The sequence below is a fragment of the Molothrus ater genome, chromosome 4 (genome assembly GCF_012460135.2).
Source record: "Molothrus ater isolate BHLD 08-10-18 breed brown headed cowbird chromosome 4, BPBGC_Mater_1.1, whole genome shotgun sequence".
In the NCBI taxonomy this organism is placed as follows: domain Eukaryota; kingdom Metazoa; phylum Chordata; class Aves; order Passeriformes; family Icteridae; genus Molothrus; species Molothrus ater.
The window spans coordinates 34,974,432-34,999,554 of NC_050481.2; the positions used below are offsets into that span (position 1 = coordinate 34,974,432).

A 25,123-nucleotide genomic window follows, 5' to 3' on the forward strand; every position below is an offset into this window, starting at 1 on the left:
TGTAGCATTCGTTTGCTTATGGTGCTGCACAAAGCACATTCTCCTGATAAAAACTGAGGAACTGTCATGGATATCTCTTGGTTTTCTTTCTCCTCTTGATCTTTTCTTCTACCCTTGCAGGAAGCTCGCTCTGTTGGTGCTTCTGTAGTGAGTCCCATGGATATTCAAAAGGTTATCATTTTCACCTTTTTCTGTCTTGTTTTTTTTGTCCGTTTTTCTTTCTGTCCCCTTTCCATTCTGCTGTTCTTGGTTAATAACAAGAGGTCATCTAGCATTAATAACTGTGGAGAATTGGACTGCACTCCATTTATGAGGATGTTCAAGTTGTTCTGGAAGCCTGTGTGAGTGCAGACAGTTTAACAGCCATTATCATGTGCTCCACTATCTTTGTGCTGTAACAATAACATACACTGACATGATACTAACTGTCATATACTTCATGGTTTATTTTTATGGTGCACTTCAGGAAACAAATTTTAAAACTATCTGCAGCTTACAAGGTATTCCTCTGCTCTTCCATTTGTTGCAATTATCGAGGGTTATGATTAGTTCTGTAACTAATGGCAGAAGCATGTCATGTCATTCTCAGACCAGAGGCAGCAACAGGGGATGGGGATGTGAAAGGATACTTTGCATGAGATGCATGTTCTGTTCTTAAATACAAGAGTCAGAGACAATGGCCAAAAGCAATTTGAAAGAGTGTCTGAATTTCTGCTGACTGAGAAGAGCATTGGCTAATATTTTTTTCTCCTGCTTTTGAGCTATTTTACAGTCTGACATTATCACTCTTATCAGTAAGATTCCAAGCAGGAATTCTGCAAAGTAACAGTTCAAGAAAGCAAATAACAGTGTATGTCAGAAAATCATAACAAATTCAAGCAAGTCACTCAATGAACCTTTCTGCTCTTCTTGCTATATCTTCAATACAATTACGGTAAATTTTGTTTCTAAGGGAGGATCCCACACAAAGGGAATCATAGCAACAGGAGTAAAGGGAAACAACTATCATGGACTGCCACTGTTGCAATTTTCTCTTATTTTTCTCCTCATTTTTACAGGCAACTGTAAACAAAATAATTTTATCATTCTGGTTCAGCCTCTGGTAGAGTTCTATGCAAATAGCAGATGTGAACCATATGGTCTTCTAGCCATCTGGAAACAAAACCCACCCTAAATCTGTCTGTACCCTCAAGGAAATGTTAGTGTGTTCCTTTTGTCTTTATGAACTGCCTCAGAATACTTTTATTCTTAGAGGATTTTTTTTTTAAATGGAAAGAAAGCAACCAATGACTTTCTTTCCCCTTATAAATTAGACCTTAAGACAACATGAAATACAGTTTTTGCCTCATACCAGATGTCTCGATTGTTTCATAGGGAAGCTATTGGAGACAAGGATTATAGTGTTTTTCTTCAACAAGATACAGTTTCCTTTTATATGTAAAAACTTAATGGCTTGTTAAAGATTGGTAAAATAAAAAAATCCAAATATTAAGAACATATCTTCCTGAGCAATGTGTTGAAGCTGGACACTAATATCTACGTCTCATTTGACAGGAATATAAAGTCTCCAGCTTTGAGCAAAGGCTGATCAGTGAAATTGAATACAGGCTGGAGAGATCTCCTGTGGAAGAATCAGATGATGAAGTGCATCATGGAGATGAACCTATTGATAACAGTATGTCACCCTATTTTGAGATAAAGCTGAAGCACTACAAAATCTTTGAGGGAATGCCAGTCACATTTACATGCAAAGTGGCAGGAAATCCAAAGCCAAAGGTAAGAAAAAACAGTAAATCTTTCTAGAACTTCTCTGAAGAGTTCTGTGTTGGTCCTTTACCATCAGGCTCTGGACTCTATGGGCTGTATCTTACAGGAACAGGAGATATTCACACTTGAAAAGAAAATCTTCTATCTAGCATAAACTGCTGAATCTCTTTTGGCACAACTGGAGTTATTCAGTCAAAATCTAGTAAAAAATGCTACTGTGAGGCTTCTGCTCTCAGTTACTTCCTCCTGAGGCTTCTTCTCAATTATTTTACCTGGAAGGAAAGCTTCTGTCATTTTCAGAATTACCTTTCAGGGTACATTTGTGCACAGAATGCAGTGCAATGCTAGAAAGCCCCACGTAAGCTGGCATAGGAGTCCCAAAAGCCACCTCATCTTGCAAGCATGGGTAATTAGTTCAGGCATGGTAACATGATAATGCAAAAATATGTGGGTTTTAGTTCAGAAGCCAGCATGGTGTCTCTCATTCTTCAGCATCTACACACACTAACAAGACTGGATTTTACTGGAATGTAGAAGAAGGTGTAATAAAATACCATAAGCTCCCATATATCCCAACAGCAAGATGAGACATGATGGTGAGGTTTTAATGATGAACTTCTGAGGGAGGGTTGGGCTTGGGAAGCATTTCCTTGTAGCAAATGTAAAAGTACCAGCTGTATGATGTCAGTAGTCTGGAAGAATGCCCTCCTTGGATAGGTTGCATACAACCATTTCAAAAATCGCTTGGCAATCAACTGACTGATTATGCAGCAGGCAAACAGCAGCAGCTTCTTCAACTCCCCTGCCAAAGCCAGTGTCTTCCCTGAGAAGTTCTCACAGCTCTCACAGAGACCTCTTGTGGACAGGGGCTCTTATCTTCTTAGACAATATCAATGATGCTTTGTCTGTTATATAAGATCTTCACAGAAGCACTCACATCCAAATCTCTCATCCAGTGTAAGTTTTATGGGTATTCAGGATTTCAAACAGAGAGAAATGCAAGTGACTTTATATGCCAAATGATATATGTATATGATACTGTACAAACTGTTAATTTAAAAAAAAAGGACTTTATGAGGTAGCAGAGGAAGAACAGAGAACTAGGACTACATCTACATCAGCAAGGAGTGCAGACCAGAAGAAGAAAATCTCTAGAATGAGATCTCCACCCCTACACACGTCAGAAGGTTTTACTCCAGGCTAGCTCTAATCTCGTCCCACAGACTGAAGCAGATGCACACTAGATGAGTTCTTGGAGCACACTTTCTGGCTTAGTTTCATCTGAAAGGAATCCAGTTCTGTGCTCCAAGAGCACAACATGATGTGAACCACTACAAAGTAAGCGGGGTAAATCAGTATACTTGTATCGAAAAAGCACTCCTGCTTCAAACTGAAGAAACAGACACTGGGAAGATAAGCCCAGTCTGACTGAAACCAAACTTTTCATGTCTAGCCTTACTTCTGAGATGACCCTAGGTAAGAGTCTGTTGTGCTGAACAAGGGTGGAATGCAAATGGGTCTGTTGCTGACAGAAGTGCCGTGTGTGCAGAGATATTCTTTCTGCCTGAGGCTCATGACTAAGTTGCTAGATGACCTATTATGAGTCAGCCTTAGTCAACTTCACCATTCCCTAATTTCCACAGTTTCCAATTAAGGTGTAGTTTCTCTCTCTCATTTAAGACATATGAAAGGGGATGTCTTCTTTCCCTCGGTGGGGTGATAAGGATTGCACAGCCAAGAAGCCACATTCCTAGCACTTCCCCCAAAGCTTGCCCTTACAGAGGAGTATCTGATGAGAATGCCCTGTGAATTCACAGCCATGTTCTGTTTTCCTGCAGTGTCAAATTGTGCACATTAAGAAGGGATTTGCTCTTGCACCTGGAACTCTGGCCCTTTGTTCCATTCACTCGCAGATGCTTTGTGTAATTTGTTAAGTTGCTTGGATGGAACCAATATCAGTCCTGTTATATGGCTGCTTGTTAGCCAGGCTTCACAAATGTCCAAGACCGTCTTCCCCTCATCTGCCAGAGCATTCCAAGACAGCAGTTTTGAAAAGCTCAATGGCTGAGTGCTGCCCTTCTGCTGTCGTTTGTTGAAGCTGGAAGTGTTGCTTGTGAATAAATTTTTTACTCTGGCAAATGAAAAGCTGGAAATAATTTACTAACTTGAAGCTCCTCCCTTCTAAGTATTCTGTCAGGTCTGCCAAGGAATGGCTTTGGGAAGGACTGTAGTGTTTCTAAAATCTGGCATTCATTACAAGGGATTTTTCTAAGCAGAGTTATTGGCTTGATTATTTTTTCCCCTGAACATGCCATGTAAATTGAATACTGATGTGCAAATTCTGTCTTCATATGTATGACTTTTTAAATCTGAGCCTACTCTTTGTTATAACCTTTGGTATAATGTAAAACTATTTTCTCATTGAAATGAGAAACCTGTGGTGCTACAGAAGGGGCTATGGAATACTTCTTTTTAAGGGATTAATTCTCTTCAGAATTAAGACAGTGCCATACAAGAGAGTAATTGAGACACAAATGTTACATAAATCTCATACTGCTCACTCTTCACATGGCTGAATATAATTCTTGGTGATTAAAAATGCTTGTGCTGCCCAAGATCAAACCCCCCTTTGTGCTGTGTATACCATTGTATTCCTAGTCATTGCACACTGGTTTCTGAAAATCTGGTGCAAATAAAAGCAATCCAGATGCAGTGTTCAGTGCTTACGTAGTTTAATGGTACATTTATTGAAAGTTATCCTAGAAAGAAAATATTTCACTGCAAGGACCATTGTCTCCTGCAGTGGTGCTTTTTTACTTATTAACTCCATGTAAGATAAAAGTAATATTAAGAATTTATTGCTCATATGGGATGACAATGCTTTTAAACTCAGTTGATATAAGTTTTGGACAACATATACATGATGTTTGGATAGCTGGTTCAGTTAATATTTGTGTGTATTTCCATGCATGTCTCCTGATATTTCTGATAAGTGTACTGTTATTAAATAGTTACTACTTAATGCAGTAGATTTCCAAGCAACATTATGACACATGTAAAGCATGCAAGTTAAAACTCATTTTTTGCAGCAATGTTGTTTTAGCACCCATTAGCATGTGTATGTAAGTGATCAAATATCTCTTACATCTCCAGTAAGTGCTCTGTCAGCAGACAAGAAGATGACTAAACCTTTTGTTCAGGCCACAGAGCCTCTGCAAGGCTGCTGACAGACAAAATGGGAAACAAGTATAACCAGCTATTGAGGAAATGAAATCATTTCAACTTACGCATAATGCCTGTTAATATAAAAAAATCATACACAGTGATAAATGTTTAAGGAAAATTTTCACTGATTTTCACCAAAAAAATCCTCCATTGTTTTTTGTTAAATTCAAACGTATACCCTTAACTTTGCCCCAAGTGAGTGAATTTCAAGCTTTGAAACATTGCACATATGAAGAACCCACCAGATTAAACTCTATCAGGAATGGAATTGCACATTGCTCTGTCACTTCATTTTTTAATAGAGAGCCAGCGCCCTTTCCTCACTCTTAAGACCTAAATTCCCACTTCAAGAATGAGCTTAAGCAAAGTGTGTGTTTTCCTCATGCTAAATAGTCCCAGCAGGACCAGGACAAATACAGTTGTACTTTGAACGAGTTGGCCTCCTAAAAATGATGTAGGTATCTTCATAAGTGTCTCAAATGCTGAACACAATTGATGTTATGTGTAGTACACATTTCAGAAACAACAAGTAAATAATGTTCTACTTAAATATGGATTTGGGCAGCTGAGTACAGCCTTCCTAGTATAACATTTTTCAGATATTCCTCTGTGTGTGTTCATGCACACATTTACTTTTGATTCCAGCAGATATCAGTTTGGGATTTTACTTTATTATTATAATGTAAAAAAAAAAACTCCTGAAAGCTAGGTCAATTTTTTTTCCCTTCAAGTTTGAGGCACTAAAAGTACATTTTTTTCGTGTGTAATTCATGGATTACTGTAAGATATTATCCCGCATACATCACTTTTTTGGCTCACTGAAAGTATATATTGGGCCAGCCAGAGAATAAAATTATGTATCAAAAGTATTGGAAAAGCCCTCTGTTTGATAGCCAGTGTAACTGTTCTGTGCAGCTTGGAGCTGTGCTGGTGCTGGCATGCAGTTATTAAGGGATGTCCACGTGCTGCTTTGCTTTGAAGTATTTCCTATGACTTTGCAAAGCTGTCCACTTGCGTAGCTGGCCTGTCACACCGGGGTGACATTGTTAGGTTCAATCATGTCACTACACTGAGCTGCTCACTGCCAGCTGAGCAGCTCTATCCCCTCTGGTATTTTGGTCCAGTCCACTCAGCGTAATGGATATGAGACAAAACGGGTGTTTCAACAGTGAGATCATTGCTTCTATTTTATTCATCGCTGAATTAATTAAGCCTATCATTATCTTGGGGTTTTTTATTTTCTGAAAAGACGGCAAAAGCATTCTCAAGGTTTTCCTGCAACTTTTTCAGATTTAGGCAGAATAAATGTAAAGTTAGTGATCTCTGAAATCAATAATCTCTTCTTTGTAATGACATTTAGTTTCAGTTCTTGAACTGTTCAGCCCTTATGCACCTGTACATTCTGTTGGAAATTGTTCAGGCTGTTGTTTCTCTTTGGACCACTGATAATCTTGTAACTGTTAGTGAAAGTGACTCATAGAATGAGGAGTTGATCAAAGCAGTTTTCTTTTACTACCTACCAGAGAGTTTTCCAGCAGTTAGTTAGTGCTATTTATATTTTTGATATATTTATGATATTTTTTAGCAGTTCGTTAGTGCTATTAAATGAGAATTATGGCAATGAGCACCCACCTCTTACCAGCTGTGCTTTGCTTTTTTTCCTGTAGATTTATTGGTTTAAAGATGGGAAGCAAATTTCTAAACGGAGTGATCACTACCGAATTCAAAGAGAACCTGATGGAACTTGCTCACTGCATACTGCAGCCTCCACCCTGGATGATGATGGGAATTACACTATTATGGCTGCTAACCCACAGGTAAATGAAGGTTTGGCTCCAGAGCAAACATCCTTCTGGACATAAATCTTCAGAAAACTATCTCATCTCACATATGCATGATTTAATTAAATGATGAAGTCACAATAAAGTAAAGTATGCAAGTTAGATTTCTGTTTTCATCTTGCATCAGTAGGGTGGGACCTTTCTATCTCCAAGAGATTAGCAACTCAACAGTAGTTTTTTTTCCTATGGTTTGAGGTTTCAGGGGGAGGGGTATCATTTTTTAATTAGTCTTACACTAGTTGTTTCAGCTGATAGCATCTCAGTATTCTAACTGAGCATGGCTAGCACATACATATAAAGGGAGAAAAAGATCCAGTTTCACCAGCAGAAGTAACCCAGTCCAGAGATTTACCTTTCTTTTGTTCACCCTACTCACTGACTGAGGCCAATTTTTTTAAATGAGTGGGAGTATATCACACCCCAACATGCTTTACATCAGCAGATTGCAAGTCTGTAAGGCAAAAAAAATCTAGCTCTATTCTGTAGCAGTCCTGTGTTCATCTTAAACAGCGCTTTTCTGAAACACACAGTGTTACTGGCTTGGCAATGCCACTTTTTCTTTGCAGATTTAATACAAGAATTGAGGTACACAGCAGAAGCCCACTAGTTCATTAGACACAGCCAAACTATAGATCGCTCATCCTATGGAAGTAGCTTTTTCAATCCACTTTTCCTACACCACAGCAAATTGAGGGGAAAGAGTTGCATGTGAGAAACCAAAGCAGTAACATAACTTTTGGGATGTAATGAATTATTTTCTTCTGTAGTGCCAAATATCTTGCCAAGACTAGGCCTGCAAGCAGAATCACACTGTAGAATAACAAACTGTATCACTGAGACAGAGTTTAATCTAAGCAGGAGTGTTGTGCTCTGTTGTGCACGTTGCTGGGTTACTCAGCGTGATGCTGCCATTTTTGTCAGCTTGTCAGTCCTGCTCATACCTGCAGAGGGCTTGGGAATACAAGGGGTTGTACACACAGGCAACACACAGAGAGCAGCTTTTGGGTAGATTCTATGAACTGCAGTGCTTAAATATAGGTGGTTTAATTATTATTTCTACATATGTAGAAAAGTAAAGAATGTAAAAGAAATATTAATGAAGTAGCATAAGGCCGTGGAATTGTTCAAGCTGGGAGCTTTTACACATAGATGACATTGTTACCAATACTTGGTGCCACTTAAGTGGTGAAATTTCACAACAGGTTTAAAAATATATGCATGCTCAAGGTAAGAAATGCTCTGTTCATCTTCCTCTAAGTGTTGTCTCAGTGCATGCACAGAGTTTCACTGTGTAGTGTTACTGTGTGATTCAAAGTCTTGGAGAACTTGAACAAACTGCCTTTGTGTTTGGGCAGTGTACTCTGTCCCTGAATATTTACAGCCTACTTCGGAGCATTTGTTGTTCAGGATAATGTTCATTCAATGACACAACAGTGACCCAGGTTACCAGTTCTGGTCATGGATGGCACTACTTTGTTAGTGGATTTTTGGATGTACTAAAATGAGCTGGGTTTGTGTGGTTCCCAGCTTGGAGCTTGAAAAAGCAGCTTTGTTAAATGATAAAATTCTGTGCTTGTGCTTTTTTCCCCTCTTTGGAGAAGAGCCAGAAGCATCCTCCTTTTTACAGTGTAATTCCTAAGCAAACATACTTATCTCTTCCACTATTTGCTTGCTTTTACTATGCATTTAACAGCACAATGGAGGCAAAGAAGGGCTGTGAGTTAATGCACTAGCCTTTCACACTCAAAGATCTGGATTCCAATTCTTTTAAGTCATCCTGAGTGGAAATAATTTTGGCAAAGTCTTCTCAATTCTAATGGAAAGTTGTCCACGTCTCAAAGCTATCACAAACTTAGGCAAATTTGGCAGCCTTTCCTTAAGAGAGCAAAGTACATAAATATAAGGGAGCTCCCATCAGAACTCTGATGGACTGGCAGATATTTGCTAGGCTGCTTCTGTGTTTGGTCATTGCTATTGGAATCACCAAACTCTAAAGCAAAAGATGTGTTCCCAGCTGATAGAAATCAGTTTTATTAAAGCAAAGGAAGCAGTTTTATTAAAGGATTCAGTTCATAAAAGTTCTGCCAGTCCATGCCATCTCCTGACCTGGGCTAACATAGTAGGATTTATGTGTGAAATGCCTTGTTGACAGACCCTGGAGATTGTCCATGCTAGTTAACACAGCAGGCCCCATTGCCCATGGCATAAAGTGCAGTGAGCTGGAATTAAAGTTCTGACACACCACTGGGGTTTGTTGTAAAATTTGCCATAGAAGTTAATCCAGAGCAAATGGACCCTGGGCCTAGACAAACACGAAACCTTGCCTGGTTTAAGCCTTTAGTTAGAGATCATATCCCTTAACTGAGCTTTCTATGAACTCTATGGGCTCACATCGTGTTCTTATTTTCACCTTTCTTTTTATCCCATTCTCTCTGCTTCTTTGCATTACACACCCACAGTCCTCAGGCTGGAGTTCCCTTAGTTTCTAGGACATCATCTCATGAATTACTTCCCACTCATTGTTTCCATCCTCTCCATCCTGTGACCTTTCCGAAATCTTTGGCTTCTTGCTTAATCTTTCCTATCCAAATTCCTTATTGCCCTCTGTGTTTCCATTTGTGACACCATCATGTACTGGGATATGCAGAAATGATCCCAAACTATGTGTATTCATCACCTGCCAGAAAAATATTAATATGCAGTGGTACCCAAAATAGAAGTTCATTTGTTCCAGATGTCTTCAATGGTCTTGTAACATAAGGGGGAAAATAAAGCTTTTACATAAGGAATTGCTGTGGGTCTTGCACAATTTTAATGGCTTATTTTAATGCAGGGATTTTCCTTGCAGACTAAATGGGTCATGGGAATAGAAGTGGGACACAGACTTCATTTCTAAGGGAACACAAAAGTTGTTGCTATTTGAAGGCTGCTTGTGAGCCTGGTGAAATTGTTTTTTATGGGCTTTGGACAGTTCTTAAAGAATTGCTATTTGCAACCCCACAAGTATTGTGATAAAAATATTTGTCACTTCTATGCTGGCAGACTTGAGTGTGGAGCCCACAGCTTAGAGCTGAAATACACTGCAAAGCTGATGTGGATGTTGCTTTACTGCTACCAGCCCAGGAGCAGAGCTGTTATTTATTATGATCACCAGATGCTTTTACCCCTTACAGGGCAGTCTCATCCCAAATCTGTTAGGACTGCTGCTTGTGGTAGAAAACCTGCCTTCTAAAAGACAAAGTAAAAGAAAAAAGGGGGCAAATACACCAGAACCATGTTTTATTTATCATTCATTAAAAATACCCTGAAAAATCACCAATGTCCATCAGCACGTCTGTGCCTTTCAGTGCAATTCCTCAAACCAGATTCACTCTGCAGAGAGGACCTGTTATGTACCTGTCAAATTCTTTTGGCTTTCACAGTAATGAGGGGTTTTTGAGTTTTGGGCCCACCAGATCAAGTAGATCAATCCACTTTGGAAGCAGCAACTCTGTTGGTAACTAACAACAATCACCATGGGACAGCCTCTGCCCACTTGCCACACACAGAGGAAACCTCTTGCCCACATCAGTAACAGTCATTATGAACTTGGAACTTGATTGCCAGTGGTGTTAACAGTCTTTAAAAAAAAAACAACATGAATGTATTATAGTCACAGTCATTCCAGTCTGTTCTGTGTTAGATTGGAAGCTGACAAAATAGTAGGAAAAAAAAAAGAACAGATCAGGTTGAACATTTATTATTACATATTTTAAGTCTTTTAATGTTCCTTCTCTCTGTCATCCTAACAGGGCAGAGTAAGTTGCACAGGCAGGCTGATGGTTCAAGCTGTAAATCAAAGAGGCCGCAGTCCTTGGTCACCTTCAGGTCAGCCTCACATAAGAAGGTATTTGATGCTTTTTTTTTTCTTTTAATAATATGGATTTTGCAAAATAACTGTGGTAAGGTAAAGAATGTGAGGTGAGCAGATAAGTTAAAAACATGGCATTCAGGAAGAAATGTGACCTCTGCTGTCTGAAATTGCTACAGAACTTGTACACTCAGAAGTATAAGCAACCTCTGAAATGACATGAATTTTAAATATCTTTACATTTCCTTGTCTCCTCCTTTCTCTGTGGTGTTCACTAGTTACTCAGTATCTCAAATTACACTATCAGCTGTTGAGAAGGCTCTTGCCACTTAGGCTTTTTAAAAATATTTCATGTGATGAGGATTCTACCAGGATCCTCCATCTTCTGCAGCTTCTAGGAGGTGTCCATTTAATAACTGCATGCCAAAGAGCTTTATCAGATTTACATTAGAAATATTTTAGTATTTCAGTATTTAATGTTTCAGTTCAGTTTCTTATAAGGAATTATGAGTCAGAAATAAAGTATTAAACTTATTTTTGGTGAGTTTACAATTTTTCCCATATGAAGCTATGGGTTATGTTTTTGGACCATAGAAGGGAATTTTTCCCTTCAAATAATTTTTTTCTTTGCCCAAAGCATTTATGAGTCTGTTTAGCACAGCTTAGACAGCTTTAGATTGTACAAAAAGGTTGATTTTGGTTATCAGAACTGTTTCAAGGCAGTGTGAGGGCTCTGGTTTCTGGATTCTGCTGTAATAAGACGTGTTTTGCTTAATGCTTCCAACAGCCATAGAATCTCAATATTGCCCAACTAATATACAGAGTACGTGTAATTACACAGTAAGTATACAACCAGGAAAGGACTTCTGTAACAGTTAGTACTGTACTAGTATGTAATGTAGAACTGCTGCATGTAAAACAGGCTCTCTTCCCCCCTCTGGTAGCTATAAAGTGTTAGGAAGTGAGACTGGTTGGTTAAAAGATCTTGTCAGTCTTATTCCTGCATGGAACAAACTGCAACCCTGAAAGCATTTCCCAGCATTTCTCTGAGATGGCCACCAACTCCCTCTGCAATGTCACCTTGTGTTCAGCCCAAAGCTCAGAGTGCCTCTGGAGGGGAATATCCTGCCAGGCTGCACTGTGAGAACAGCACAGAAAAGGTTGGGACCACCTGCTGTAGCATCTCCAGTCACTAATGCACTTAGCACCTTCAGGTAATGGGTAAAAATGGAAAGTCCACATTAGTGCCTGAAGGGAAAAGCTGCCATGAAGAATCAGGTTTCAGCTGAATAAGTCAGTGCACACAGGGTGACAAAGGGGAAAGATCTTTAAAAGTAAAGATACTGGGAAGGTAGGTAGGGGTGAAAGCATCAAGCAGCTGCCACTCCTGCAGCTTCCTGAAGGACAAATGTGTGTGTCTCTCTTTTTGTGAGGGACAGAACCTCAGGTAATAATGGAGGAGGCTCTTTTCAATCTCTCCAAATGCATTCAAAGTCCAAGGCCACTTCTGGCTGGTATTTTATTTTCTAATGGAGATAGGCACTCAAGCAGCTGCTGTTGCTTTGGGTTGGGTGTCCAGTGAGTAATGAATTAGAAATAAGGATTTCTGTAGAGCTGTTTAATTAAAATTAGGGCAATTATTGGGGGTTCTTATTTCCTGTAAAATAACCATGTGACGGGCTTATCCCATTATCTTTGCTCTGGAAGAGCACTTTCTGTAAGCATTCAGCACAGAATCTCTGTTTAGTGAGTTCTCACTATGCCCATCAGAGAGTTTACCCAAAACTGATGAAATGGGAGCATGTAAAACCTTCCTAAGACAGGGTCCTGCCATTGGCTTTTCTAATGTAATATCCCAAATGACTGTTCTCCCATATACTCTGGTATTTGTCACATCTATTGCCATTGACTTTTGATAAGTAATATTCCTATGGCACTATGATATTATTTCTATAAGATTTTCTGCTTGAAAATAACAAAACATTTGTTTGCTTCTTTTATTACAAGTGTAATTATTAGCTTAATGGATTTTATGACTTGTTACATTGTTGACAGGCTTTTTCCTGAAGTATATTTAATCTCTTACAGAATGTGTTCTGGCAGAACTCTGGGGTTCTATTTCACTCTTAATGTAGTTTTCTGAAATTTGCTTAGCTGAAAAACATCACTTTCTTAGAATCACTTGATGTGGGTGGCCACTTTTGAATTTTCTGATGTGTACAAAGCTTGGACTCAATCCCTTAGATGACAAGGTGCTCAACAAACATTGTGTCACTTAACCATGGCAGCCAGAGTCCAAAGTAAATCATAAAATACATGAGATGGAAAGAAGATTTTAAAACTAAACATTCCTATCACTCTGCTCTCAATTAGGGGATTAATTTGAACTAATCTCCTTTATTCCAAATTAGTGATCATTACCACATGGCCAGTCATAAAGTCTTCTTCATCTTCTTACTGACTGAAATTCCCAGTGCATTGCACTGTACCAACCCATGGAGTGTCCCCTGGACACATTTAGTACATGATGTCAGTTCTGCTGAAACTGTTCTCTGCAATGTGACGGCCGCATTGCAACTCCAAAGAGCCCACAATGAATCCAAGTTATTCCAGGCTTTTGCAATTTGTCATTCCTAGACATCTGAAGCTACTTGGCTCTACTCATTTCATTATTTGTTTAAAACCACAAAATATTTTAGAATTGAAATGACCCTAGTTTCACCTCTCAAGGCAAAGGCTTAAAAAAGTCTGTGATTTTAAGGTAAACTTACAAAGAGGTAGAAATGCAACATCTGTGTTCACAAATTCTTGTTTTCCATTTTATTTAACATAAGTTCCCCCCACACACCTCCCAGTTTTGAGCAGTGCTGCCTTTTCCTGCAGCTGCAGCAATGAGTTGGTGGCTTTCACACTTCTGTGGTGCCAGGTCATCTGTTTGGCTCAGCTTCACAAAACCTTATGAAGCATCAGTTTCTTGTACTTTGTTGGCATCTAATCAACAGGATGCTTATCAATTATGTGGAGGCAGATTTTGCTCTAGTTGTTTGCACGTGCAGCACTCACTTGACTAGATACCTTAAGTTCTAGTTGGTCTTGCAGAACTCATTACTAAACAATATCAGTACACTTTTTCCTTGTTGCTCTCCATCTTCCATCCATCCACCTGCACGAGGCATCTATGTCTCCAAAACTGATCAGGAGCTCACCAGTTAAAGCTCAGAGCTGCTTGTGAGCTGCGATGCCGGACCTACGGAAGTAGCTTTCGATGTATTCAAGTGGCAAAAACTATGAGGTGCTCCAGACATGGATTTAGGCACCTAAAGAGTTACATGAGCTCTTGGTGTGTGCAGGGATGTCAGTCTGTGTTTCCCATTTCAGTGTCCAGTCCCACATTATTAGGCAGTACTGAGTGATATCTACACGAGCTCCCCCAGCCCCTCCATTTGCCCTCAGTTACAGCTGTCTGACAACTGCGATGATCATTAAAAAGTCAACATTGAGCTATTAATAAGAGAATACTGTAGCACAGGTGATGCTTGGCCAATTCAAACACAGCAAAAGCAGAAAAAAGGGCAACAACAAGAGCAGGGCAAAATAAATCAAGTTCAAGCAACTCTAACTGCAGCCTCAGTGGAGCAGAGCATGCAGCTGGAGTGTTTATCTACCATGCAGTAGTACAGCATGTTTTCCAAATGTGACCATTGAGGGTTTTAGGCTCTTTTTTGTTGTGAATTATTTTAACTTGGAGAAGTGACCTTGGGCAGTAGAAATGCATATGGGCACCTGTACTGCAGCATGGACACTGCAAACAGTGGCCAAAACAAAACACTGGCAGAAGTTAACAGGATGTGGGATTCAAATAAGAGAATTTCACTGTAATGTGTCATTGATAAAAGAGGTCTTTGGAGGATATTTGAGTAGCTCCTCTTCTTTGCACAGGATGTTACTGTAGGCAGCAGCTGGCTCCAGAATGGAACCCAATGGAGCTGATCAGGCAAGGACAAAAATGGACATAAAATTTTGATTCAAGATTATTTGATTACTAAATCACACAAATGGAATAATCTAATTTCAATAGAAACAAAAATCTAGTTAAATGAGGAATCATTTAGAAAAAGATTAGTTGGATCAAATTAAAAGCGAAGAATAGCCAATGCTGAAAATGAATCAAATGATATCATGGAAGCTTAAGGTGATTGATACTGTGTATGGGACAGGAGCTATTTTTCTTTCATTTTTATTATTTATCAAACTGTTTATGGCACCTTTATATAAAAAAAAAATCAAATTAAAAAAACCTAACAACCCAAGTTATTCTCCCTATTTCTCACAATTGAAACTCTCATTGTTTCAATTCCACAGTTTGGTGGCATTGAAAATATTCAAGAGTATCACATACAAAAAACCTGTTAAATGAGGAATAAATATATCCACAGCAATTCAATACACAGAATTTTCTGTACGGTCTTCACTAGTGCAGAACAAGAGAAGATAACTCTGATGTGAAAGGTCTCTTGTCAATTGAGATGAGTCAGCTTTCAGCTGCTGCTATTTGCTGAAAGGGAACCATGACTAATGAACAGTCCATGTACTTTCTGGTGTAATCAGCAGCAGTGAGGGGATTACACAGGACACTAGAAATGGGGAACTGAAGCTACATGCCAAGGCTTGCTAACTTGTTTTATTTGTATTTCAGTGATTTAAAGATGAAACAAAAATACTATAATTCATAAAATTAATTAATATTACAAGCTATTATTCTGTAGCAATATTGTTTTATAGGTCATAGTTTGTCACAAGATGTGAATTAAATGAAAGTAATTAAATAACTGCAGTGTCATAATTAACTCAGTCTGGGCCAAATGCTACCAGTGCATGTGTGTAAATTTGGGGTGATTATGGTATAGGTTAAAGAAGTGGTTTAAAATTCAAACCAGTCTTATAAGTGATTATGGTTCTTCTGATTTAGCAGAGAAAAAAAATAATTTACCTTTATTTCATGTTATTTTAAGACCACGATCTCGATCAAGGGACAGTGGTGATGAAAATGAACCAATTCAGGAACGATTCTTCCGGCCTCATTTTCTGCAGGCTCCTGGAGACCTGACTGTTCAAGAAGGAAAACTATGCAGGATGGACTGCAAGGCAAGTGTCATGCAAAGGGTAGCAGCAGCCTTTTGATAACATCAGCTGACTCAAAAACCACATTGGTTTCTTTACAAGGCAATTTTGCCTATTGGCAGTTTCGGCTCCTGTTAGCAGGGTAATTAATCTCATTGCTTATGAGTGAGTAAGTGGACAATAAAAGTTTCCCTCCTGTCCAATGAAAGTGCTTCAGGCAAATCTTAGAGCTCACAGTAAACTGATTTACAGAATTCAGCTACACAAGGGTGTGGAGGGAAGCAGCACACACTATAAAGACAATGTGGTTCTAAATTTTAAGTCTTTTTACTACTTGAGTTTTGAACCCCTGTTAAAAGTTTCAAACAGTATAAACCTGATTTATGACTCTGCTGAGCAGAAATAATTCAGGCTTCGGTGACTCCTATTTACTTTATGCTGACCTATTTGGGAGAAGCTGTTTGCTCTGAAGCTGTTCCCACAGCAAGTGGCACAGCTTTCAAGAGTGCAAGACTTGTCCACACAGACCCAGCATTAACCTAGTGCAGGTGGTGCTGTCACTAGGGCACACCTCAGTGGAATGCAGCTTCAGAGGTCAGTAGTTGGTCAGCTAACATCTTTTTGTCTGCAAGCTTTCCAACAAGAAGTTAATCTAGAAAGGAGTATCTTCTCATTCCACCTGAAGAGCAAACAATAAAAAGACAAAAGGTGTCACCCTGCCTTTTGTTTTGCAATGTATTATTATTTAGCTTCTAGCCTATCTACACACTGATCTTTTTTCAGTCGCACCCATAAGACATCATGGAATTTAGGGAGTTGGCCAGAAAGTTAAGTAAATGACTACAAGTGACTCAATGTGTAAATCAGGGACAGAGTTAGATCTTGAAATCTTTTGGTACACTTGCAGTAGCAAACCAAACCAAACTTCCTTGAAGAAACAAGTCAGGACTCCTCCAGTGTTTCATGTGGCTAAAACAATTTCCCACTGTTGTCTTTACACTCAAGGTTAGTGGATTACCAACTCCAGACTTAAGCTGGCAGCTCAATGGCAGACCAATTCGCCCTGACAGCTCTCACAAAATGCTGGTGCGCGAGAACGGGGTGCACTCCTTGATCATAGAGCCGGTCACAGCCAGAGATGCTGGAATCTACACCTGCATCGCCAGCAATCGAGCTGGTGAGAATTCATTCAGCCTGGAGCTCACTGTTGCAGGTAACATCTTCATGCTAAGCTTTCAGACTGAGCACTGCCAGCATAGTGTGAAAAAAGGAAACATGGATGATGTCAAATGACACATTGAGGGGTGGAGGAAAGGGAAGAAAAGGAAAAAAGGAAACCTGGCAGTAACAGAAGTATGGGATATTTATTATAGGTGAGCTATTCATGTTACATTGTGGCATAAGTTGTCTGGCATGTAATGTCTTTGCACACAGTTAAGAAAAGGGGGCTGCTGGCCTTGAGGCCACACCCAGACTATTTCCCTGGATGTTTCTTTGTAATGACAATCTGTGCAGACCCACGTCTACCCCTGGGCAGCCAGTGGGAATGCCTCGTGCATTTCACAGCACATCAGACTAATGCCACTGCAGATTTCTGGTACAGCAGTTCCTTCTTCAGTTAAAAGTCTGTGCTTTTGTGGAATATGGGGAGCACTTTTTACCAAGCATAGTGCAGCAGGTTTATCTAGTTGTCATGCTCTACATTTCAATTATTTTAAGACAGAATCAGCTTTTCATCACTCACTTTTCCCCCTATTAAAATAATGATGGGACTGTCTTCTTCAGAGGAACCAGGACTGAACTTCATGATTAATGAAGACAGCACTTACATTTCCTGCCACTTAGGTCTTTCATAATTGTTTTTGGCACACTGCTGAAAGAAAGGCTATGTTTTCATAGACAAATGTCAACATAACTGCAATCTTTATTTTCACAGCTAAGGAAGTACAAAAAGCACCTGTATTTATAGAGAAGCTTCAAAACACAGGTGTGACTGAGGGATTCCCAGTGCGACTGGAGTGTCGAATCTCGGGGGAGCCATCTCCTCAGATATTCTGGAAGAAAGAGAATGAGTCACTCACATACAACACTGACCGAGTGAGGTGAGACTGGCTTAGAATAACCTCCCCATGTGTAACTTCAATGATGATTTATCCTGTAAAACAAATAAAAACCTAAAAGGTCACATGAACACTTTGTGTAAAGGGCATCTCATAAATATTAACTAGTGATTGTAATAATTTATGACATTTACTCAAAACTTGCATCCAGCCTGGTGCCTGAACCAGAAATAAAACTTGACTTGTTTTCCATCATTAGATTTACACAACTACCTTTGCACTCTAAGCAAAAGACGAACTAGTTTTACTCTTCCTGAATCAAAACTACAGAAATTTGCTAGTGAAAATCAAGGTTCCAAAGGTACACTCTGTGCTTTTCAGCAGAAACTCTAATTCATAATTCTGCTGTACAGTTAAGCAACTAAGATTCAGTATTTTATATTTTAAGATCTTCCTCGAATTTCTTTATCCTTTCCACAAAAAGTCTGGGTAAGATCTCACGTTCCTGCTACTCCAGATGTCTTAATCCATAATCGTGAAAGAAAAGTTACTTCATGTGTATTTTCTTCTTAGTTTTCAATACAGGATATTAAACTGCCAAATTGTCAAGCATACTCAAGCATACACTTATTTTTTACACAAATTGTCAAGCATACACTTATTTTCCACTTGCTAAGTTCAGAGAAAGTTCTATTTTAATTAAAATTTTAATTAAAGTTAGACTGTAATCAATCTGTAACTATGATCGGGTCAGTTTATAATGCCATTTTAAAACAGTTTACACTGGTTTGTGATTTAAATAGTAATTTCCTACTTTTCTTTTGATTAGCATGCACCAGGATAACTATGGCTACATTTGCCTGCTTATTCAGGGAGCTACAAAGGAGGATGCTGGCTGGTATACTGTTTCAGCTAAGAATGAGGCTGGGATTGTGTCTTGCACTGCCAGATTGGATGTTTATAGTAAGTGGCTTCAATTTTCATGATCATATTAATCCCCCCAAAAGCAACAGTTCTATAAGTTTTGGGTTCTTCACAGAATGGTTTACACTGGTCTCTCTCTCTTTTGTTTATAGTTTCTCCTCAATAGTAAACATCTACTTCAAGACAACAAATGCTCTGTCAAAGTATATTTCACCATCTTTCAGACACCTAAAGCAAAACAACCTTGCATGCTTTCTGGTTTTGCTTCATACATTAAACGTAGCTAATTAACAACAGATAACAGCATGATCATATGATTTTTGTGGATCATTATTAGTATTGTTTTGCTGGCACTTCCCTAACCTTTTGTATTCTTTTGTACATTAGTTTGTAATACACCTGTGATAGCTACCAAAAGTGTAGTAGATGTTTTTATAGCTTTCTGCTTAATTACTCAGTTTGTTCCAAAGCAGCCCTGTATTTTCTTAAAGAAGTATCTCTTACCAGTCTTCTCATAGCAAGAATTAACTGGGAGGGGGAAGGGGAGAGGCTGATAAAGGATGGTTTCTGGGGTGGTGCTGGAAGTGGGAATTGTGAATAGGAGATTTGGCTCAGCATTCTTCAGTATACAAGGGGTGGCAATGGCAACCAGAAAATTTCATTTTACATGCAACAACTCACCCTAGAACAGGCCTGCTACATAATAGGAGTGCACAGAAACAACCTCCTTGCTGTCACCCTTCTCAGTGGCACAAGGAAATAGAAAACGATGCCAAAAAGTAACACAGACTGTTGTATTTACTTACCAGATTGGAAGGTGAAACTAGATGCTGAGAAAAAAAACCCAAAAAACAACAATGTGAAGAAATTAAACAAATTTACCTTTGATATAATGGTTTTCTGCTTCTCAGAAATGACTATCTCCTTCACAAAGGGTTGACTGAGCATCTGGCACACTCAGGTGCACCGCTCAGGAAGGCTAACACTTGTTCTTTGCTTTTCAATCTCTAGCTCAGTGGCAACAACCCCCTCAGCAGACCAAGCCAAAGAAGGTGCGGCCCTCAGCCAGCCGGTACGCTGCTCTCTGTGACCAAGGACTAGACATCAAAGCAGCTTTCCAGCCAGAAGCAAACCCAGTGCACCTGACAATGCAGCCTGGCCTGGTAGAGAGCGACGATCTGTAGATTCAACTGCCGCTTCCATCATTTTCTTTCAAAGCAGAAACACTGAAAGCCATTGCCTTGACCAATGATACTCCTATGTCACTTTATGCAAGGGCAGACACCTTCATGTACAAAAGATAAACAACAAACACAGTAACCATATATTCCTTATTCATTATACCAAATTAGAAGAATAGATAGATTATTATTAGAAATGTACACATTGCACAACGAATCACATTCACTGGTTCCTTAACCTATGTTGCTTCATAACCCTTTTCATAGAGGCCAAAATGCATCAGAGAGAAAGATTTTTCACTACATACCTTCGTAAGCAGTAAGTAGATGCTACACAGTCTTAATGGTGCAAGATGTTTTCTTCAAGGGTTATCAACAGTTCTAAAATGGCTACACACATTCTGACAGCTATGATGAACAAGTGCAATACTATAAGAATGAAACGGGAAGAGACAAGGAAAAGAAATGTAAGCAAATGCTGTATCTCTGCAAACTGCTTTCTATTCAACCATGAAAAAAGAATCTTTCTTTCAATGCTGTTAGTATGGACATCAATACCCTAACTTTCAATTCATTTGTGTTTTTCCTTTTTGCCATCTCGGAGGAGGCTTATTTACAAACACATAGCAATGGCAGTCTAAGCAGAAGTAATTTTACTTCTGCAGGCCAACAAAGAAGAGTTGAGATATAGTAACAATCTACTCCAGATTACACATTGGTAACTAGATGGGAAAAAATGCTGATAGTATAAACCACTGCAGTGAGTTACTGCAAGGGGTGGGAGGGACTGGGCAAGACGTTGAATCTCTCTGGATTTCTGGACAGCAGTGTGAACCTTGTAATACTCCCATTCAAGATTCTGAAATTCTAAAGTGAGCTGAAAACTAGAGAGTGTATGTATGGAATGTTTGACTGTTTAAAGTTTGTGTAATATGTATGGTATGAGGATTTTAGAAATGTATAGTAAGTGAAAAATGGATTGAAACTAAAACTAAGCTACAGATTTAAGTGACAAGTATACACCACAGGTGATAGTTTGCAAATCTGAGGAAGTAGAAAATGAAGATAGGCAAAAAAAATCCAATTTGCTTTTTGTTTTTTCTTCTTAATATAACATGTCTCTGGTAGATTTTATTTTTTCCTTCTCCTGACTGCAGGCAAATGTCAACTCTTTTGCAGGGTAGAGTCTGTGCACCATAGGTGAAAAGCCTGAAGGCTACTTACAGAATGCAAAGGCAAATCCATCTGGAAGTGGAGCCCCACTTAAGTCACACCTGACTGGGTAGTTTTAAATTAGAACCAAATGAATTTCAGTTGAATGGGAGGGAGGGAGAATGGATGGAAAAATTACTAGGCCTGACAAGGAAAATGAGTGTTTGATGGTACGAGCTACGATCCTTTGCTAGGAAAGGAAAACACTGTATTCCTTATATGAAGCACATATATGGTATCTTTCATTATTTATAATAAAAGTGTTGAAATCTTTTATCTCAGTTCATTTATTCAGAAGTCCTGTACTTAGGGGTTTGTTTGTTGGTTTTTTTTTTTTAATTTTGTAATTGTGTACACCATATATTGCATTACTGCTATACATGTATTGCTTTGTAAGGACACAAAGTTTGTTTTGTTTTTTAGTGACTAATAAACTTTAGCACAGAAGGTAGTACTATTCTGGTGCAGGATATGACTAGTAGTGGGGATGGTTAATCCAGATTAACGTCAGTCTGTCAGGTGGGAATAATCTGATTTTATTCTAGAAGTATGTCATATCTTTTGCCAAATTTTCCTCAACTGTGACATGCTAATTTACTTTTTTGTTTAGCTTCACTAGCATTATTTTGCCACTTTTTATTTGTATTTATAAAAATGTACTATCATTACTTTGGACTGTTGTGCTGATATAATGTGGGTTTAGCATCAATAAATATTACACAAATAGAAAGTTTTTCTTCTGGTAAAGATTAATAACTTTTTCGGTACAAGCATTCAAGTGTAAGATTTGGAAATTTTAAATATTATGAATACAGATTACATGAGGCCTATATGCAGCATCTAAAAACTACTAGAGTTTATCAGAATAATCTACTTGTGACCTGGAATCTTGTTTGAACAGAACAGAGGAACATTACTTATAAATTCTGAGAAACTTTTGCCAAATAGAGGAACTGGAAGATACTTTTTTTTTCAATAGGCTAGAAAATATGCAGGTCTGTTTTGTATTTCTAATAACTGCAATATGTCATCACTTACAGCTGATTCTAAGCAATAGACATGGTCTGAGCAGTGGTAAATTCATTTAAGAGTAACAAGACAATATCAAAATTGAATTTTAAAAAAATGTCAGATTTTTACTTACAATCCTGACTGTTAACTAGTTTCTCCTTTTTTCAATGTGAAGATACCAGGAAAGATGCAACATTATCCATTTTTGCTTTTGGGGTTACATTTCAAGCATTGATCACTACAAACAGGCTTCTGTCAGCAATTAAGTGAGCACTGACATTAATGGTGATAACTGCAACTGAAGTCACTGGAGTTGTGTCTGCTCACAGCAAGTTTGGCTTTGGCTTGGGGACTAAAAAACTGAGACATATTGAAGATGAGGTCATCATCACTTTTTGCCTCTGTATATATGTACAGACACACTTAAGTAGTAAATCACATCTCTAAGCAGCAACATTGTTTTTATGAAAACATTCAGCTGTGCTGTTACTTAGTTACCAGGACTGTTTGGGCTTACAAAGTCAGAGATAGAAGCGTGGCATAAGCAAGTTAACTTCTCAAGCCAAAAAGCAAAAATTCTTGGAAGCATCAAAGTAACTTTCAGAAGTTTAATCTCCTTCCACATAGTCCAAAGATAGATAGTATGACCTGAGAGTGTACTTTTGTCATTTTTTTAAGACTATAAAAACGAGCCTTGACTTTTTACAAGACTTCCAGTTTAGGTATGGGAAGACTTCTAATTATACATGAAGCTGATCAGTCCAAGCATATCCACAGCAATCAGAGACTCAATTCAACAACGATCAGGATGACAACAGAAACCTCTGTCAAGAATACCAGCAGTGAGGTGCAAAATCCCACATGCATGAAGGTTGTTGCAGCTGCCGGTGCACCTTAGCACACAGTGCCTTTATCCTACAGCTTTAAGGCAACAGCAACCATTAGTAAACACAATTTGCTTCCATCACAGTTAACTGGCAGTTGGGGATCAAAACCAGTCCAGCTTGAAACCCCAGTTTATAAATCATTGTTTCTTTCTGTATCACCACTTTCAAGGTCTATTTTAATTCACTTAGGGTGTATGCTAAGAAATGCCTTGATTTTCCACATCTGGACTGCTACATCCTCACCTCTGCAAGTAGCCCAAACAGATTTCATATGTAAGTACTTCATGAGCTCACATTATCCAACATGCCATGATGCTGAGGGGATGAGCTGCATGCTCTGACTGCATGACCCAGCTGCCAAACCCACACTGTGCACTACAGATAAATTCAAGCATAGACTAGAAATGCCTGCTTGGATTATGCATGTTGTCTAATTCACTCCCTCACCATTCAAATGTACATGCAAGGGATAGAATTTACTGACATTTATATCATTCTCCTGAACTAAAAGAAACAGCCTTCCCTCTGCACAGATTTTCTGTTTGAACAGAAATATGAGCACATGAAACACATCAGGCAGATGGAAACACAGTTCTTGCCCCAAGGAATTTACAATGTATTCCAGACAGCACACAGTATTCTTTGACTTGTCTTAAAGCTTGCAACTCTAACTCAAAATTAGGCCATTTTGCATTCTTTAACAGAAGTAATTAAAACATAAAATTATCTAATAGCGCACTCCATCTCTACTAAAAATGTGTTTGGAACATAATGCTCAGTCACATCTAGAGCACAAAAGCCAGACAAGGAGCAGCAGGATCTGCACAGAAATGATTTCAGCAGCCATACAGATGGAGATGAACTCCAACACCACCCAGAAGGAGAAATTTTGTGCTTTATAAAACAACTGCAGTGTAACAGGTAACCCTGGGGACTGGCCAAGTCTCGCAACTGCTATCACTTTCTAGTTCTGCAATAGTATAAATGGTCCAGAAACAGCTGCAGAACAAGAAAGCAGAAAAAAGTAACAGTACATGGACATTGCACAGAATGATTACAACACTTACAGAAGGAGCTCCACAAATCTCATCACACCAAATGGATTATGTTAGGACTTTTCTCCTGTGTGCTTAACAACACAGTTTCAGGGAAACATATTGTCATCAAGCTTTTTTGGACAACTCTTGGCCCAAGAGTTGTCCAAAACTCAAATACATCATAGAGTATTTGTAGAGAACTGAGGCTACAAAACCCAGACTGCCAAACAGGACCTTTCTGAGCTACTGCAAAAGGTGCTGAAAATAAGATAAGACTTGCTATACAACAGGAACACACCTGTAATCTATTGCACATTAAGGACCTCTCCCATGTTGCTGTCCTGAAAATTAGGGTGAACTATAAAATTATAGCTGCTCTCTGTTCTATATATGCATTCCAACAACAGAGCTACAAGAGCCTGCAAAGAATGGATGCAGTTCCAGTCTGCTGCTGACAGGAACATCTCACCATCAAAAATCATACATGCACACTAAATGACATCTAAACAAAACATGAGAAATTACTATATTCCTTCTTTTCTCTACAGTTGTAGGAACTCTGCAGTAGAAATTTACCAACTATCTGAAAAACTAGGATAAAAGGTCATACTGAGAGGATCACTGCAACTGAGAGCTTTTAACAGGTCATTGGCTTCCAAGTGTTGACAGTAGAGCCTCTAGCACAGAGCTGGAACAAGCAGTTGAGTGCATTCAGCATTAAAAATACTGAGCTGGGAGATCTGCAAGTAAAAATTCACAAAACATCAAACTGCTTCATTAACAAGCTTCAGCAATGCCATATAATCATTTTGCACTTATTCTTAAACAAACTGTTCAAAATCATGCAGCAATAGCAAACTCATCAGCACACTACACATGCAAGGGCACCTCAGTACCATCAGCCAGCAGCCTGGGAAATGTTGAGGAACACCCACACAACTCCATTTGTTCAGTAACATCTGCCCCCCCACGCTCCCACTGACACTGCCCTGGTGTGTGTGTAATGA

At 38.9% G+C, this 25,123-nt stretch overlaps 1 protein-coding gene across 10 annotated transcripts in view; it reads left to right on the forward strand.

Annotated features, from left to right (window-relative positions):
* The window catches only part of PALLD (palladin, cytoskeletal associated protein), a 187,723-nt gene extending 165,812 nt beyond the window's left edge, over window positions 1-21,911 (forward strand). For 7 of the 10 annotated variants that reach the window (XM_036382775.2, XM_036382782.2, XM_036382779.2 and 4 more), the window contains 9 exons: window positions 121-171; window positions 1,555-1,776; window positions 6,660-6,809; window positions 10,625-10,719; window positions 15,696-15,828; window positions 16,810-17,017; window positions 17,741-17,906; window positions 18,694-18,827; window positions 19,800-21,911. In XM_036382775.2, coding sequence (XP_036238668.1) covers window positions 121-171; window positions 1,555-1,776; window positions 6,660-6,809; window positions 10,625-10,719; window positions 15,696-15,828; window positions 16,810-17,017; window positions 17,741-17,906; window positions 18,694-18,827; window positions 19,800-19,972 — 1,332 coding nt within the window. In that variant the 3' untranslated portion in view covers window positions 19,973-21,911. The remainder of the gene's footprint in view (window positions 1-120; window positions 172-1,554; window positions 1,777-6,659; window positions 6,810-10,624; window positions 10,720-15,695; window positions 15,829-16,809; window positions 17,018-17,740; window positions 17,907-18,693; window positions 18,828-19,799) is intronic. The other 3 variants (XM_036382780.2, XM_036382781.1, XM_036382784.1) reach the window with 1 other exon arrangement.
* The last annotated feature ends 3,212 nt before the right edge of the window (window positions 21,912-25,123 follow it).